A 19,518-nucleotide genomic window follows, 5' to 3' on the forward strand; every position below is an offset into this window, starting at 1 on the left:
ATGTTTTTCCTTTATATTATATAGCATGTTATAGATTATACTTACTTTGTGCTCTATAGTTCTAATTGAGTGCTTTTCGTATTTGTTGTAGAGTGTTCGAAATTAGTACATTTAGCGCTTTTGTTTTTTCAATGTTTTTCCTTTATATTATATAGCATGTTATAGATTATACTTTGTTCTCTATATAGTTCTAATTGCAGTGCTTTTCGTATTTGTTGTAGAGTGTTCGAAATTAGTATATTTAGCGCTTTTGTTTTTTCAATGTTTTTCCTTTATATTATATAGCATGTTATAGATTATACTTACTTTGTGCTCTATAGTTCTAATTGAAGTGCTTTTCGTATTTGTTGTAGAGTGTTCGAAATTAGTACATTTAGCGCTATTGTTTTTTCAATGTTTTTCCTTTATATTATATAGCATGTTATAGATTATACTTACTTTGTGCTCTATAGTTCTAATTAGAGTGCTTTTCGTATTTGTTGTAGAGTGTTCGAAATTAGTACATTTAGCGCTTTTGTTTTTTCAATGTTTTTCCTTTATATTATATAGCATGTTATAGATTATACTTACTTTGTGCTCTATATAGTTCTAATTGCAGTGCTTTTCGTATTTGTTGTAGAGTGTTCGAAATTAGTATATTTAGCGCTTTTGTTTTTAATGTTTTTCCTTTATATTATATAGCATGTTATAGATTATACTTACTTTGTGCTCTATAGTTCTAATTGCAGTGCTTTTCGTATTTGTTGTAGAGTGTTCGAAATTAGTATATTTAGCGCTTTTGTTTTTTCAATGTTTTTCTTTATATTATATAGCATGTTATAGATTATACTTACTTTGTGCTCTATAGTTCTAATTAGAGTGCTTTTCGTATTTGTTGTAGAGTGTTCGAAATTAGTAATTTTTAGCGCTTTTGTTTTTTCAATGTTTTTCGTTTATATTATATAGCATGTTATAGATTATACTTACTTTGTGCTCTACATAGTTCTAATTGAAGTGCTTTTCGTATTTGTTGTAGAGTGTTCGAAATTAGTACATTTAGCGCTTTTGTTTTTTCAATGTTTTTCCTTTATATTATATAGCATGTTATAGATTATACTTACTTTGTGCTCTATAGTTCTAATTAGAGTGCTTTTCGTATTTGTTGTAGAGTGTTCGAAATTAGTACTTTAGCGCTTTTGTTTTTTCAATGTTTTTCCTTTATATTATATAGCATGTTATAGATTATACTTACTTTGTGCTCTATATAGTTCTAATTGCAGTGCTTTTCGTATTTGTTGTAGAGTGTTCGAAATTAGTATATTTAGCGCTTTTGTTTTTTCAATGTTTTTCCTTTATATTATATAGCATGTTATAGATTATACTTACTTTGTGCTCTATATAGTTCTAATTGCAGTGCTTTTCGTATTTGTTGTAGAGTGTTCGAAATTAGTATATTTAGCGCTTTTGTTTTTTCAATGTTTTTCCTTTATATTATATAGCATGTTATAGATTATACTTACTTTGTGCTCTATATAGTTCTAATTGCAATGCTTTTCGTATTTGTTGTAGAGTGTTCGAAATTAGTATATTTAGCGCTTTTGTTTTTAAATGTTTTTCCTTTATATTATATAGCATGTTATAGATTATACTTACTTTGTGCTCTATATAGTTCTAATTGCAGTGCTTTTCGTATTTGTTGTAGAGTGTTCGAAATTAGTATATTTAGCGCTTTTGTTTTTTCAATGTTTTTCGTTTATATTATATAGCATGTTATAGATTATACTTACTTTGTGCTCTATAGTTCTAATTGAGTGCTTTTCGTATTTGTTGTAGAGTGTTCGAAATTAGTAATTTTATAGCGCTTTTGTTTTTTCAATGTTTTTCGTTTATATTATATAGCATGTTATAGATTATACTTACTTTGTGCTCTATAGTTCTAATTGAAGTGCTTTCGTATTTGTTGTAGAGTGTTCGAAATTAGTACATTTAGCGCTATTGTTTTTTCAATGTTTTTCCTTTATATTATATATCATGTTATAGATTATACTTACTTTGTGCTCTATAGTTCTAATTAGAGTGCTTTTCGTATTTGTTGTAGAGTGTTCGAAATTAGTACATTTAGCGCTTTTGTTTTTTCAATATTTTTCCTTTATATTATATAGCATGTTATAGATTATACTTACTTTGTGCTCTATATAGTTCTAATTGCAATGCTTTTCGTATTTGTTGTAGAGTGTTCGAAATTAGTGTATTTTGCGCTTTTGTTTTTTCAATGTTTTTCATTTATATTATATAGCATGTTATAGATTATACTTACTTTGTTCTATATAGTTCTAATTGAAGTGCTTTTCGTATTTGTTGTAGAGTGTTCGAAATTAGTACATTTAGCGCTATTGTTTTTTCAATGTTTTTCCTTTATATTATATAGCATGTTATAGATTATACTTACTTTGTGCTCTATAGTTCTAATTAGAGTGCTTTTCGTATTTGTTGTAGAGTGTTCGAAATTAGTACATTTAGCGCTTTTGTTTTTTCAATGTTTTTCCTTTATATTATATAGCATTTTATAGATTATACTTACTTTGTTCTCTATATAGTTCTAATTGCAATGCTTTTCGTATTTGTTGTAGAGTGTTCGAAATTAGTGTATTTAGCGCTTTTGTTTTTAATGTTTTTCCTTTATATTATATAGCATGTTATAGATTATACTTACTTTGTTCTCTATATTGTTCTAATTGCAGTGCTTTTCGTATTTGTTGTAGAGTGTTCGAAATTAGTGTATTTAGCGCTTTTGTTTTTTCAATGTTTTTCGTTTATATTATATAGCATGTTATAGATTATACTTACTTTGTGCTCTATAGTTCTAATTAGAGTGCTTTTCGTATTTGTTGTAGAGTGTTCGAAATTAGTAATTTTATAGCCCTTTTGTTTTTTCAATGTTTTTCGTTTATATTATATAGCACGTTATAGATTATACTTACTTTGTGCTCTATAGTTCTAATTGAAGTGCTTTTCGTATTTGTTGTAGAGTGTTCGAAATTAGTACATTTTAGCGCTATTGTTTTTTCAATGTTTTTCCTTTATATTATATAGCATGTTATAGATTATACTTACTTTGTGCTTTATAGTTCTAATTAGAGTGCTTTTCGTATTTGTTGTAGAGTGTTCGAAATTAGTACTTTTAGCCCTTTTGTTTTTTCAATGTTTTTCGTTTATATTATATAGCATGTTATAGATTATACTTACTTTGTGCTCTATATAGTTCTAATTCCAGTGTTTTTCGTATTTGTTGTAGAGTGTACGAAATTTGTATATTTAGCGCTTCTGTTTTTTAAATGTTTTTCCTTTATATTTGTTGATGTATTTTTTCAACAAAAATAAAGTAAAATTCAAAGATATAGAAAATATCCTTAAACTTGATTAATTAGTGCCTGAGATTAGGAATCTCTAAACACTGTATGGTACAGAAAATAAACTGGAAAATAAAAGACTGAAATTTAAAGTGGTGATCCCCAAATCTGACTTTGCTTTGTTGAAGTTGATTGAAGATACCTTGCCAAATGATGATTCAAACCTTTAAATATTCTCTGGGAAACCGTACCGAAAACCGTCACCCGAACGGTTACAACGTCTCCTTCCCAACCGTCTTCCAACCCCTCTCCTGCTGACACGCGTCCTCAGCAGACCAAAATTATCCCTATATTTCACTCTTTAAGCCGACCACAGACCTTCCGCCCTTTAGGCCCGACTGCCAATCTACAATAGTATGGGTCCGACTGCCAATCCTCCCGACTTGCAAACCATCTGACTTGTTGGTTCTGCCGCAGCATTCCGACCTGAGAACTTCCCGACCTGAGGGCCTTCCGACTTGAGGACCTCCCGACCTGAAAACCTTCCGACTTGAGGTCTTTCCGTCTTGAGGACCTCCCGACCTGAAAACCTTCCGACTTGAGGTCTTTCCGCCTTGAGGACTTCCCGACCTGAAAACCTTCCGACTTGAGGTCTTTCCGTCTTGAGGACCTCCCGACCTGAAAACCTTCCGACTTGAGGTCTTTCCGCCTTGAGGTCTTCCCGACCTGAAAACCTTCCGACTTGAGGTCTTTCCGTCTTGAGGACCTCCCGACCTGAAAACCTTCCGACTTGAGGTCTTTCCGTCTTGAGGACCTACCGACCTGAGGTCCTTCCGTCCTGATGACTTTCCGTCTTGAGGACCTACCGACCTGAAGACCTTCCGACCTGAGGTCCTTCCGTCTTGAGGACCTACCGACCTGAGGTCCTTCCGTCCTAATGACTTTCCGTCTTGAGGTCCTACCGACCTGAAGACCTTCCGACCTGAGGTCCTTCCGTCTTGAGGACCTACCGACCTGAGGTCCTTCCGTCCTAATGACTTTCCGTCTTGAGGACCTACCGACCTGAAGACCTTCCGACCTGAGGACTTTCCTTAGTAATAAACCTATTTCCCTTGATTTCCTCATGGTACCCTTCAGTCAGTTCAATCAACTCTATTGCCAGGCCCATTCTTCTTTTTACCTTGGGCTTTTAACCTAATTCTAAATTTCGTACGTAACAACTTGCCCGCCGCCAAGGGACTTTCAAACGCCATTTAACAATCAATGTTTGGAAGTTCATAAATCACCACCCTCTTGAAAAACTCCCTTAGCAACTGCACCAGTTACTGCAACACTCCTGATTAACTTCCTTCTCCGCAATACAAGCTTTTGTGAATCACAATCCCAAAACACTCTAACCATGGCGAATCAATACATTCCTGCCCTTCCCTTCGACGGAACCCTCCCGGAGGGCCCATTTTCAGCCTCGAAAGTACTAACTCCGACGATCCGTCCATATTGCACTACTCCTGAAGACTCAAATCGAATGAGGGAAGTTTTGGAATCCCGAAATTCCCTGGCTATCAACAATCCTAACTACCAAGCAGTTCGCATTCGAGATAGCATCAAAACCCATCTCACGGACCCAAAAGATCCTTACCGCGCTTGGTATCGACGGGTAGCAGAACACTTCCAGACCCAATGGCGATCTCAAAAAATCGACCAAGCAATACTACTATCCACCATGCCTATCAACCTGCATGAGAAGGTGCTCTTGGCCATGTCTGCCTTCTGGAATGCGGAAAATGGGACTTTCCTCCTACCCTCTGGCCCCTTTGGTCCAACTCTTATGGATGTGGCAATGATCGCGCATCTCCCAGTCGTGGGTGAAGACCCTGTGATGGGAGCCCTAGATGGGCAGGAGCCATCAGAAGACCATCCAGGGTGGTCTTTACAAGGTGTGAAGGAATGGGGTTGGACAAAGTTCGCAACCGACCAAAGGGGCTCCAGGGACCCCTGTGACCGACCGGGAGCATACTGCCTTTATCCTTTTTTGGCTTTGTAGGTACATCATTGTTTCCCCTTCCAAATGTGTTCTTCCTTCTCATCTCGACCTGGCCATTCATATCGCGTCAGGTCGGTTCTTTTCCCTTGGCACCCTGTTTTTAGCCAATCTGTTTGAAGGACTTACTAGAGTTAGCCTTCGTCTAACAGATAATGATAGTAGAAAATTAGACACTGCTGCATCGGGTCCTTTTTGGTTTTTAGAACTTTGGTTCCGTCTTTACTTCCCTAACGCGTTCAACTTAGGATCTCCGCCCACTATGCCAATAGCTGAAAAACATTTGGGATTAGCCCTCAACCGACTCTGCTCAGGACGCAATAAACTCCAATCTTCCGATCCAATAATAACCGCAATTTTAACAGATATCCGCAGTAACTCTCGATTTTCTATGTATAAAAAGTATGCGGGTTATGCTCCCGACCATTTTTGGCCCTTTCCAGCACCAAACCCTTCCGACTCCTGAGCCTTGTCCTCATCCCACTTATCCTTTTGCCTGGGACGTTGCCCTCAAACCCAGGTCTCTTTTTAGTAGCAAAAAACTTGATAAAAAGGGGCAGAAAACCTTTTACACTTTTAATTATGAACCTCAATTCATGGCGCGCCAGTTCGGCTGTTGCCAAGGTATCCCTGGACCCGTCGCTTGTCCGCATATAATTTTTCAAAGTCCCGACCGACGAGTCCTACCAAATTCAATCCCTTCTTATATCTCCCAGCTCACCACGTATATAATTTCCAATTCGTATATTCCTTTCCGCTCCAACCCTGAGACTGTAGATACTTTCAATGAATGGTGGTCGGTTGTATGGCCCCTGATTTCCCCTGATGAGGGTCGGTTGCTGAACATACTCCTTCCACCCCAAGGATTGGTTCTAGGGGCGGCTAGACATACTAGCACTCAACAACAAACAGCCGCCCCGGGAATCGGAAAAAGGAAAGCTTCCCAGCTGCAAACACCCCCGACCTCTGGGGCCGACCAGCAAGCTCAAGCGGACCTTGGAACTACTAGGACGTCAGCAAGGACCCGACCCCGAATAGGTAATTTTTCTTAAAACCGTGAACCAATTCACTATATCTTAACTTTGATTTCACTTATCATTCACCAGAACCGACCTTGGCAGCACCGACCACACAAACGACGCCAGCCCCAGCCGACCAACCTTTGGTCCCGACTGAGGCAGTTCCTCTCCAAACCCCTACTCCACTTCTCACTTTGCCAATGAGCAGTCGGGCGGAGGACCCGACGAGGAGGCAAACTCTTCCTCCCGCACCGAGGAGCGGTCGGGCCAGGCACCCGACCAGGAGGCAATCTTTACCAGCAGTGCCTATAGAACCAGTAAGTTCTCTCATCAGCAATACTTAGGATTCTAATGATCAACTTTGATATATTAACAACAACATTTCCATGATTTTTCACAGACACCTTCACCCATCGAATCAGCAGCAGGGGTCTCTTCGGACAGTGAGGGGACAACTTCCCAGATGGGTCAACCGCCATACATGGCATCAGACTCATCCATTTCGAAGGAAGGACCAACTGCCCTCGCCGAAGCTGACCCTCAAAACGACATCCTTGATGTTGCTGATCCCGAAATCGAAGGTGCCCCAGAGATCCCGGCTGCAGTGGCTCTAGATGCAGCCGCCCAACCTGCAGCCGCCCAACCAGCAGCGGCGCTCCCTCTAGCCATCGAGTGGCAGGCAGAAGAACCACCTGCGGCAATCCAACCTCCAGAAATGGAAGAAATGTCTTCGTCCGAATCGGAGACTTCTGTGAATTTGGTAAGATTAAACCAATCCATGCTACAATGTTTCTTTCAGAAACACTAACTGTTTCATATACCACTTTCCATAGGGACCCAGGTCGGCACCTCAGCGACCATTCGCAGCAGCCGACGAGTCGGCTGCTATTATACCAGCTGTCTGCCCTACTCGACCGACCTCATTGCTGCCCCCCTCACTGACAGCAGTCCGCCCAGAGGTAACACATATCTTATCTGAACCAATTTGCACCTCCCTTGGAATACTTATTGACATTGTAGGACTTGCAGGGGCCTTCGGACTTAGCTGTCCTATCGACTGTTCCGGTTCCGGCGGAGGCCCGAACCATATTCACTGAGGCCATTAACCATCCCCTGTCAGAATTGAGATCCGACTTATTGGACAAACTCATTCAGACGGTTGGTGGCCTTCTTTTTTACACTCCAACGGAATCGCCAGCCGTCCCCATTCTGCATCGGCTGATGGAAAGACTTACAGAGCTCAAGACTGAAGTGCTAGTCATTGGACTCCTGTCAGCCGAAACCCCCCAGCCCGACTTCGATCAAACAACGCTGGAGAATTCTTTGGCTAAGACCCGAGAATCCCTTCAGCAGACTACTGGAAGGCTGGGTGGTCTCCTTAGCACGAAAGCTCAAGTTGATGAAGCTATTCAGAAAAAGGAGGCAGAATTGCGGGAGCTGAGGAAAGAACAGTCTACCCTGGATAAGCAAATTACCAATGAACAGCGTCTGCTTGAGAAGTATACCAAAAATGAGGCTGAATTGGATCAAGAGCTAAAAACCCAAGCCCGATCCCAATTCATCATAAGATATCAGACGGCTGCCAATACCAGAAGGCTATCCAGGGATGAAATCAAATGGACCCATATAAAAACTGCCCTAGGGGCATTGTTGTAATACTTCCCCCTTTGTAACAATATATGACTTAGTAATCCATTTTTTCTTTCTTCTCTCAAAACAAGGATCACCTTTCAATTTCCAACTTTGTAGGAATAGAAACAAACTCCTTCTTTAAAAGAACATTGTTTCTCACATTTTAAGAAACACATTCCAAGGCATATTTTGAAAATCACAACACTTGAAGTGTTAACAAACATGGCGAATGACCGACCTCATGTTCCATCAAGCAACTGGGAAGGTGTTCTTCAACCCTTCTTTGTGGGTAATCACCCTATTGGAGGCCATGCAGAAGACTTGTTACATATACTCAAGCAACTAGACTTCAAATTCCGATTCTCCCAACGAGGAAGAAGAACCATTCATCGCGTCATCCGCCTGATGGAAAAAGTCATTGAGGGGTATGAACCTCTTCGTGACATCCTTAGCCGCATTCCTGATCTCCATCACCACATGGAAATGATAGAAAATCACGCAGCAACTATACTTCCAGATCTTGGTTGGGATAACATCTTTTCCAATCAACGAAAAGTCTTCTCAAGATTACGGACCATTGTTGATCGTGAACATCAAGCCATAACAGACATGCAAGCACGTACCCATCAAGATTTAGACGAAATGCAAAGCCAATGGGAAAGGTACCGACCAGATTTGGAAGATCTTATTGAAGAAGAACCAGAACTAATATCCACTCACTGGGATGAAAAGTCTGATTCAGAGGCAGAAAATTTCTCACAAATACATGATGACTAACAGAAATGAACCTTTAAATAGGTTCGAACCCGAACCCCATAAATGGGTTCTGAATAATATTTGTTTCAGGCAGTTTTGTTATCTGAAAAGGCAGGATAATACCTCTTCAGATATTTAGCATTAATACAATCATGTACTCTTCTACCTTCATGATTTACAATAATGAAAGCGCCATTCCCAATATCTTTTTGAACAATGTATGGTCCTTCCCAATTCGGTGACCACTTTCCCAATTGGTCAGTTTTCTTATATGTAGGAAGGATGGTCTTCCAAACTAGGTCTCCTTTTTGAAATGTCCTGTGAAGAACTTTCTTTCCGTAACTCCTTGCTCTGATTTCACTCTGTTTCACACTTCGACTTATCGCATGAAGTCGGTTAACATCCAAATCTTCTAACTGTTGCATCATAAGTTGTTGGTATTCTTTTGTAAGATCACCATCAGTAAACTCTGTTCGGCCAGATGATACTCGGATTTCGGCTGGTAAAACAGCATCTTGGCCAAACGTGAGTTGATAAGGTGAGAACCCTGTGGCCGTATTTCTGGTATTCCTATGTGCCCATAAAGCCTGAGACAATAACAAATGCCACTTTCTTGGGTTCCCTTCAACCATCTTCTTTATAATCCCAATAATAATCTTATTTGCTGCTTCCGCTTGTCCATTGGCTTGGGGATAATAAGGTGAAGAATGATGTAATCGAACCCCGAATTCTGCCAAGAAACTAGAGAACTTTTCCCCTGTGAAAACCAGGCCTTGGTCGGTTGTTATAGACTGAGGAATACCATATCTGTAAATAATTTGATTCAAAACGAAGTCTATCACTTCTTTCTGATCCACATTTTTCAAAGCAACTGCTTCTACCCATTTGGTGAAGTAGTCAGTCGCGACCAATATGAAACAATGATGTTTCGATGAAGCAGGATGTATCTTACCAATAATATCCATAGCCCATGATTTAAAAGGCCATGGTTTTGCCAAGAATTGCAATTCGGTTACTGGCAAATGGTTTAAATTTCCATGTCTCTGACATTCCTGGCAGCCTTTGGCAAATTGTATGCAATCTTCAAAAATCTTTGGCCAGAAAAAACCCAAACGATGAATGGCCCATCTCATATTGAGACCTGCCCGATGAGCTCCACATATCCCACCATGTACTTCTGTCATTACCTCTAGAGCTTCTGTAGACCCCAAACATTTCAAAAGCAGACCTTCAAATGATCTCTTATACAAAATTCCATTTATCAATTGAAAACGTAAAGCTTTCAATCGTGTCGCAACCGAAACACTCGCACCTGGATTCTGTAAATACATGATAAGCTCTGTTCTCCAATCGGGCACTGTTTCGCCGTCGGACTCCTGCCTGACATCAACTTCGCAGTCGGGCTCCTGTCCAACAACTTCGTAGTCGGGGTCCTGTCCGACAGTCTCTTGCCCGACCATTCGGTCACATATTGGGTCTGTCTTTTCTTCTATGCCCGACTTGACCTCCGACCACATATCCTCCAGAATTCCTTTACATGCCCTTTGAGCCAATTCATCAGCACGTTGGTTTTCTTTCCTCGGAATGAACTCAATTATTACTTCTGAGATTTTTGTCAGTAACCGACCCACAATGTCCCTGTATCTGCGAAGATGAGGGTAATTGCAAACATATTGATTGTTTACCTGGTTGACTACTAATTGAGAATCCCCTCTTATGATTACAGACTGGACCTTCCTGGCTATTAAAGCCTCCAAACCCAAAATTAAAGCTTCATATTCTGCCGAATTATGGGTCATGGCTTCCAATCGTAGTTGCAAATTGATCTTTTGACCATCAGGTCCTTGCAAAAAGACCCCTGCCCCTGATTTGTTTCCAGAGGTAGAGCCATCAAAGAACATCAACCATGTTCTGGTACTTATATAAGGTACACATCCGACCTGTAGATTATTCAAATATGATGAACAAACAAGTGGTCGGACGCTATCACAATGAGAGTACCCGACTTGTGAAAATTCTGCTAAGAAGTCGGCTACTGCTTGTCCCTTGACTGCCCTCAAAGGGGAATGTTGAAGATCAAAAGGAGCCAATTTGATGGCCCACTTCATGAGTCTGCCCTTCATAGTAGGTCTCTGTAAAATCAATTTGATGAGATCCACCTTTGATATGACCTCAATTCTTCTGGGCAGCAAATAATGCTCGAGTTTAGTACAAGCGAAGACCAATGAATAACACATTTTTTCTGGCATAGTGTAATTCAGTTCTGGTCCTGTAAGGGTTTTACTGAGATAGTAGATTGCCCTTTCCTTCCCGTCATCACCATCCTGTGCCAATAAACAGCTAACCACTTCATATGTATTTGCCAAATAAAGTTTGAGTGGCCGACCTTGTTTAGGAGGCATCAAGACTGGAGGGTGAACCAATGCCTGCTTGATAGCATCTAAAGCCGTCTGTTGGTCGGGACCCCATTCAAAGGCATTTTTTCCAGCTTGCAACAATTTAGTAATGGGTCTGACCTTGCCAGCAGCATTAGAAATGAAACGCCTCAAATAGTTCACCTTACCCAAAAGACTTTGGATTTCTTTAACCGTCTTGGGTGGCCGACTATCAAGAATGGCTTTAGCCTTATTGGCATCGATTTCAATTCCTCTCTCATGAACTAAAAATCCTAAAAAGCTCCCGGCTGATATTCCAAAAGCACATTTGGTTGGATTCATCTTCAACTTGTACTTCTTCATTCTTTCAAATGCCTCTTCAAGATCTCTCAAATGTTCATCAAAACTGGCAGATTTAACAATAACATCATCAATGTAAACTTCCATAGATTTGCCAATTAAATCATGAAAGATTGAATTCATGGCTCTTTGGTAAGTTGCCCCTGCATTCTTTAACCCGAATGGCATGACTGTCCATTCATAAATACCTAAAGCCCCTGGGCATCTGAATGCTGTCTTAGGAATGTCTTCTTCTGCCAGAAATATTTGGTTATAACCTGCATAACCATCCATCAGACTAAGGATTTTATGCCCTGCTGCTGCATCTATCAACATGTCGGCCATAGGCATCACATATTCGTCCTTAGGGGTAGCTAGATTCAAATCCCTGAAGTCGATGCATATCCTTATCTTACCATTTTTCTTGACCACTGGCACAATGTTAGCCAGCCACTCCGCATAACGGCAAGGTTGAATAAAACCCACTTTGAGGAGTTTTTGGATTTCTTCCTTGATTTGAGGCATCAGATCCGGGCTCATTCGCCTTGGAGGTTGTTTGTAAGGTTTACAACCTTCTTTGATAGGCAATCGATGCTCTATTAGACTTCTTGTCAAACCAGGCATCTCTGAATAATCCCATGCTAAACAATCAATGTTGTTTCTAATAACTTCGAGCATCATTGTTGTTGCTCTTTAGACAAATAACCACTTAACCTGATCACTTTTGGAACCAATTCGGTTCCTAAATTAAACTCCAATAATGGGTCTTGTGATGAAGCTGTTGGTTCTGTTTTTTCTAATAAGTCGGGCCAACGAAATTGTTCATCTTCTTGGAGGTGAACATCCAGAATCTCTTTACTATTTTCTGCTTTATGTAATAATTGCTTTAAATAGAACTTATTAATAAGAGAACTACATACTTCTAAGCTTGTATCTTCCATAACAAACAAATTATATGGGAATGGGTGTGGCTTTATCATGAGCCATACAATAAAGGTGTTCTTTTAATAGAACATCGAGTTCTGGCCAGTGACTTTATAACCCTTGATTGGGTATTCCCTGGCCATATACAACTGAGACATCGGAGCCACCTGACTGGAATAAAACACTGACTCTTCAACTTGTTCTGTCACATCGAATGGATTATCATTCGCTTCCATTTTGAAGACCTGATTTCCTTCCCAGAACATTAATTGTTGGTGCAAGGTTGATGGCACACATTGAGAGGCATGAATCCAGTCTCTTCCCAGCAAGAGAGAGTATGTAGTATCTGCGTCCACAATAAAGAAAACAGTGGAGATCTTCTTTGGCCCGACCTCGATCGTGGCAACCATCATGCCTTCAGGCTTAGTCGGCTGCCCTGTAAAACTTGTCATTTCGAATTCCACAGGAGACAGATCATGAATTCCTTTCCCTAACTTCTTGAGGGTCTTCAATGGCATAACATTAAAGACTGCTCCATTATCCACGAAAACCTTTGTGATTGGTTTCCCACAAATGTGAGCATTAACATACAGAGGTTTCAAATGGGAGATCGCACCCTCTGGAATAGGAGGAAACACAATCGAAGGTGCCTCCGTTTGAGGCTCGGAATCTGTAGTCTTTGCCCACTCTGTTTCCTCTAATTCGTCATCTGCCAAGAATGCCCATAAAGGTTCGTCCAGAGTATCATCTACCAGACTTGCCCACATCGGTTCATCACTCATCTGATTAATCTCTGTCATTCGACAAGGGATTCGTGGTCCCAGACGAGATTTAACAGATCTTGAACTTTCCTCTGTAGTTACTACTTCTTCCTTTGTCATATCCCGAGATTGAACCGTCAAAGATTCAATACGGAATTCTTCAAGAGATGGATTGATGTTGATTCGTTCACAATGTTGGCATCTAAAACCTTTAATTATTTCATCTGCCATTCCTTTACCTTTCCCCTGTCCCGACGAACTTCTTTTGGTATAGTCGGAAGCACCTAATCGGTCGTTCGGTTGCTTTCCTGAACAGACCCGATTGGACCGACTTTTTGGAGATTGAATGGCTGCTCCCTGCTCGTTGGTCGTTTGTTCTGTAAAGACTCTAATGGACTGATCTCCTGCCAAGTGGTCGGTTGCTTTTTGTTCGTCGGTTAGTTGTTTTGCTGAAGGAACTCGTTTCCCATACTTTGCAGCATACCTGCGTTTGGCATTGCGAATCTGTGTACGATTCATACCTGGGAAACGAGGATCTATATCAACGGGTAAAGGCTTTTTATTTCGAGCCCAATTGTGCCCGACTTGACCTGTTTTTCTGGTCGGGTGGTCACGTACTACAACCCTTTCTTTCACCTCCACATTAAACGAACCGTCTGGTCGGTCCCATTTTTCAGCGACTGGTCTTTCAACAACTTTGAGTCGTTCTTCCGGTCGGCCACTGTTTGGCTGACTTCCCTTTTTGTTCCGGGGTTTGTCTGAGTTCGTTCCCCTGTATGTCCATCATTGGCCGAACTTTTCCCTGTTTCCGAACTTGGTTGGATGTCAACCATTGCCGTTGTTACTTTCGGAAATGGTTGCTGGTCTACACCTAGAGTGATGTATTTGAGCCGACCTGTCTTGATGGCTTTTTGAATTTCCTTCCTGAAATGAGTACACTGACTTGTATTGTGTGTGAAAGAATTATGCCACTTACAATATGGTCTCCCTTTGATTTCTTCTTTAGTGGCCAATCTTTGCCCCTTTGGAATACGGATCTGCCCATCAGTCAGTAGGATATCAAAGATTTCATCAGCTTTCGAACTATCAAAGGTCGGTTGCTCTTTCCTTCAGATCCTGGTACTGGCTTCAATTTAGGGCATACATAAGGTTTCCCAGAAAGGATTTCGGCTGCCATCTCTTCTGATTGATTAAAATCAAAGTCACATGTTTCTGTTCCCATACTCGCCATATGTTGGCCTCTATTACGCCTGTTATGCTGATCTTCCTCTCTAAACAAAGATTCTAAACGTCCTGCCTTGGATGCAAGACTTGCCAAATCCTCAACATCCAGGGCAGTGAGTGCCTTTCTTAAGCGAGTATGCATATTCCGGACCACTAAATTGGTCATCTCTTTCTCACTGATTACCGTAGGACATCGTCCCTTCATCAATCGCACCCTTTCTATAAATTGTGAAGCAGATTCTTCTGGATACTGCCTCAATTCCAGTAAATCTGTTAAAGAAACAGTCGGTAAAGGATTGAAGAATCTAGCATGAAATGCCGTCTCCAGTCCTTCCCACGTCTGAATTTGTCCAGGGGGCAGACTTGCAAACCACGAAAACGCGGTTCTAGTAAGAGATAAACCAAACAATTGCAACTTATAAAAAGGGTTATTACCAACTTCTCCCAATTGTGCTGTGAACCGACCAACATGTTCTATGGTGGAAGATCCGTCCTCCCCTGAGAATGCATGAAAATCGGGTGGTCGATAATTCCTTGGGAGAGGGTGTTCATTAATGACTCTTTCTGGGAAAGGTTTCTGATATGCAGGGCGGTTAGCCATCTGAGGAGTTAATCCATACTGATCCCTTAATATATGTGCAAGCTCATCAGGATCTACATGAAAGCGTTGATGATCAGGAACATGGAACGGATCCTGCACAGGAATATGAATAGGATCATGTATATATCCTTCAGGCCTGTCCTCCCTTGTATTGTTCGTCTGCGGATTGGTAACCCTTGGTCCCAGTGGAACTGTGTTGGGAAAAGTCAGAGGAGATTTTCCCCTATCCATTCGGTTGGGATTTGTGGCACTTGGGAATGTACTATCCACGAATGATGGCCCTGCGAAATTTGTCTGTAGTCTGGACGGTGATACTCCTGGTGGAGTTTGAGTGGGTTGAAGACTAACCCTTGACAATGCTTGATCTATCATGTTCTGCATCAGACTCTGTTGCTCACGCAACATGTTCGTTTGTTGCTCACGCAACATATTCTGCATAACCAAGGCGTGCTGGTTGTTCATTTGTTGAACATAAGACCACCAATCAGTTGGTGGTTGTGGGATTTCCCCGGCATTTGGCACAATAGGTGGTGGAACGGATTCTCCCACCGGTGCCGAAGATGATTGAGGTTGTGAACCTGCCATATGGACCCTTCCGATGATACGGCCGGATCTAAGACGTATGAAATTATCGCCGGAATTGGAATGAGCAATTTTGTCTTGCTCCCACTGTGGTCGCCAATTTGTTGATGTATTTTTTCAACAAAAATAAAGTAAAATTCAAAGATATAGAAAATATCCTTAAACTTGATTAATTAGTGCCTGAGATTAGGAATCTCTAAACACTGTATGGTACAGAAAATAAACTGGAAAATAAAAGACTGAAATTTAAAGTGGTGATCCCCAAATCTGACTTTGCTTTGTTGAAGTTGATTGAAGATACCTTGCCAAATGATGATTCAAACCTTTAAATATTCTCTGGGAAACCGTACCGAAAACCGTCACCCGAACGGTTACAACGTCTCCTTCCCAACCGTCTTCCAACCCCTCTCCTGCTGACACGTGTCCTCAGCAGACCAAAATTATCCCTATATTTCACTCTTTGAGCCGACCACAGACCTTCCGCCCTTTAGGCCCGACTGCCAATCTACAATAGTATGGGTCCGACTGCCAATCCTCCCGACTTGCAAACCATCTGACTTGTTGGTTCTGCCGCAGCATTCCGACCTGAGAACTTCCCGACCTGAGGGCCTTCCGACTTGAGGACCTCCCGACCTGAAAACCTTCCGACTTGAGGTCTTTCCGTCTTGAGGACCTCCCGACCTGAAAACCTTCCGACTTGAGGTCTTTCCGCCTTGAGGACTTCCCGACCTGAAAACCTTCCGACTTGAGGTCTTTCCGTCTTGAGGACCTCCCGACCTGAAAACCTTCCGACTTGAGGTCTTTCCGCCTTGAGGTCTTCCCGACCTGAAAACCTTCCGACTTGAGGTCTTTCCGTCTTGAGGACCTCCCGACCTGAAAACCTTCCGACTTGAGGTCCTTCCGTCTTGAGGACCTACCGACCTGAGGTCCTTCCGTCCTAATGACTTTCCGTCTTGAGGACCTACCGACCTGAAGACCTTCCGACCTGAGGTCCTTCCGTCTTGAGGACCTACCGACCTGAGGTCCTTCCGTCCTAATGACTTTCCGTCTTGAGGTCCTACCGACCTGAAGACCTTCCGACCTGAGGTCCTTCCGTCTTGAGGACCTACCGACCTGAGGTCCTTCCGTCCTAATGACTTTCCGTCTTGAGGACCTACCGACCTGAAGACCTTCCGACCTGAGGACTTTCCTTAGTAATAAACCTATTTCCCTTGATTTCCTCATGGTACCCTTCAGTCAGTTCAATCAACTCTATTGCCAGGCCCATTCTTCTTTTTACCTTGGGCTTTTAACCTAATTCTAAATTTCGTACGTAACAAAATATTATATAGCATGTTATAGATTATACTTACTTTGTTCTCTATATAGTTCTAATTGCAGTGCTTTTCGTATTTGTTGTAGAGTGTTCGAAATTAGTGTATTTAGCGCTTTTGTTTTTTCAATGTTTTTCGTTTATATTATATAGCATGTTATAGATTATACTTACTTTGTGCTCTATTGTTCTAATTAGAGTGCTTTTCGTATTTGTTGTAGAGTGTTCGAAATTAGTACATTTAGCGCTTTTGTTTTTTCAATGTTTTTCATTTATATTATATAGCATGTTATAGATTATACTTACTTTGTGCTCTACATAGTTCTAATTGAAGTGCTTTTCGTATTTGTTGTAGAGTGTTCGAAATTAGTACATTTTAGCGCTATTGTTTTTTCAATGTTTTTCCTTTATATTATATAGCATGTTATAGATTATACTTACTTTGTGCTCTATAGTTCTAATTAGAGTGCTTTTCGTATTTGTTGTAGAGTGTTCGAAATTAGTACTTTTAGCGCTTTTATTTTTTCAATGTTTTTCGTTTATATTATATAGAACGTTATAGATTATACTTACTTTGTGCTCTACATAGTTCTAATTGAAGTGCTTTTCGTATTTGTTGTAGAGTGTTCGAAATTAGTACATTTAGCGCTTTTGTTTTTTCAATGTTTTTCCTTTATATTATATAGCATGTTATAGATTATACTTACTTTTTGCTCTACATAGTTCTAATTGCAGTGCTTTTCGTATTTGTTGTAGAGTGTTCGAAATTAGTACATTTAGCGCTTTTGTTTTTTCAATGTTTTTCCTTTATATTATATAGCATGTTATAGATTATACTTACTTTGTGCTCTATAGTTCTAATTAGAGTTCTTTTCGTATTTGTTGTAGAGTGTTCGAAATTAGTACTTTTAGCGCTTTTGTTTTTTCAATGTTTTTCGTTTATATTATATAGCATGTTATAGATTATACTTACTTTGTGCTCTATATAGTTCTAATTCCAGTGCTTTTCGTATTTGTTGTAGAGTGTTCGAAATTAGTACATTTAGCGCTTTTGTTTTTTCAATGTTTTTCCTTTATATTATATAGCATGTTATAGATTATACTTACTTTGTGCTCTATATAGTTCTAATTGCAGTGCTTTTCGTATTTGTTGTAGAGTGTTCGAAATTAGTATATTTAGCGCTTTTGTTTTTTTCAATGTTTTTCCTTTATATTATATAGCATGTTATAGATTATACTTACTTTGTGCTCTATAGTTCTAATTAGAGTGCTTTTCGTATTTGTTGTAGAGTGTTCGAAATTAGTACATTTAGCGCTTTTGTTTTTTCAATGTTTTTCCTTTATATTATATAGCATGTTATAGATTATACTTACTTTGTGCTCTATAGTTCTAATTGAAGTGCTTTTCGTATTTGTTGTAGAGTGTTCGAAATTAGTACATTTAGCGCTTTGTTTTTTCAATGTTTTTCCTTTATATTATATAGCATGTTATAGATTATACTTACTTTGTGCTCTATAGTTCTAATTGAGTGCTTTTCGTATTTGTTGTAGAGTGTTCGAAATTAGTACTTTTATAGCGCTTTTGTTTTTTCAATGTTTTTCGTTTATATTATATAGCATGTTATAGATTATACTTACTTTGTGCTCTATAGTTCTAATTGAAGTGCTTTTCGTATTTGTTGTAGAGTGTTCGAAATTAGTACATTTAGCGCTTTTGTTTTTTCAATGTTTTTCCTTTATATTATATAGCATGTTATAGATTATACTTACTTTGTGCTCTATAGTTCTAATTGAGTGCTTTTCGTATTTGTTGTAGAGTGTTCGAAATTAGTACATTTAGCGCTTTTGTTTTTTCAATGTTTTTCCTTTATATTATATAGCATGTTATAGATTATACTTACTTTGTGCTCTATATAGTTCTAATTGCAGTGCTTTTCGTATTTGTTGTAGAGTGTTCGAAATTAGTATATTTAGCGCTTTTGTTTTTTCAATGTTTTTCCTTTATATTATATAGCATGTTATAGATTATACTTACTTTGTGCTCTATAGTTCTAATCAGAGTGCTTTTCGTATTTGTTGTAGAGTGTTCGAAATTAGTACATTTAGCGCTTTTGTTTTTTCAATGTTTTTCCTTTATATTATATAGCATGTTATAGATTATACTTACTTTGTGCTCTATAGTTCTAATTGAAGTGCTTTTCGTATTTGTTGTAGAGTGTTCGAAATTAGTACATTTAGCGCTTTGTTTTTTCAATGTTTTTCCTTTATATTATATAGCATGTTATAGATTATACTTACTTTGTGCTCTATAGTTCTAATTGAGTGCTTTTCGTATTTGTTGTAGAGTGTTCGAAATTAGTATTTTATAGCGCTTTTGTTTTTTCAATGTTTTTCGTTTATATTATATAGCATGTTATAGATTATACTTACTTTGTGCTCTATAGTTCTAATTGAAGTGCTTTTCGTATTTGTTGTAGAGTGTTCGAAATTAGTACATTTAGCGCTTTGTTTTTTCAATGTTTTTCCTTTATATTATATAGCATGTTATAGATTATACTTACTTTGTGCTCTATAGTTCTAATTGAGTGCTTTTCGTATTTGTTGTAGAGTGTTCGAAATTAGT

The 19,518-nt window shown here is 39.5% G+C and overlaps 1 protein-coding gene across 1 annotated transcript; it reads left to right on the top strand.

Annotated features, from left to right (window-relative positions):
- The first annotated feature begins 6,656 nt into the window (after window positions 1-6,656).
- On the top strand, window positions 6,657-14,700 carry LOC127251552 (uncharacterized). The gene is made up of 3 exons (XM_051275286.1): window positions 6,657-6,706; window positions 6,790-7,149; window positions 14,638-14,700. Exons 2-3 carry the CDS (start codon window positions 6,853-6,855, stop codon window positions 14,698-14,700), a joined length of 360 nt encoding a protein of 119 aa, XP_051131243.1. The 5' UTR covers window positions 6,657-6,706; window positions 6,790-6,852.
- Window positions 14,701-19,518: the final 4,818 nt, after the last annotated feature.

This window comes from Andrographis paniculata, unplaced genomic scaffold (genome assembly GCF_009805555.1).
Source record: "Andrographis paniculata isolate CXL003 unplaced genomic scaffold, ASM980555v1 Contig128END, whole genome shotgun sequence".
In the NCBI taxonomy this organism is placed as follows: Eukaryota; Viridiplantae; Streptophyta; class Magnoliopsida; order Lamiales; family Acanthaceae; genus Andrographis; species Andrographis paniculata.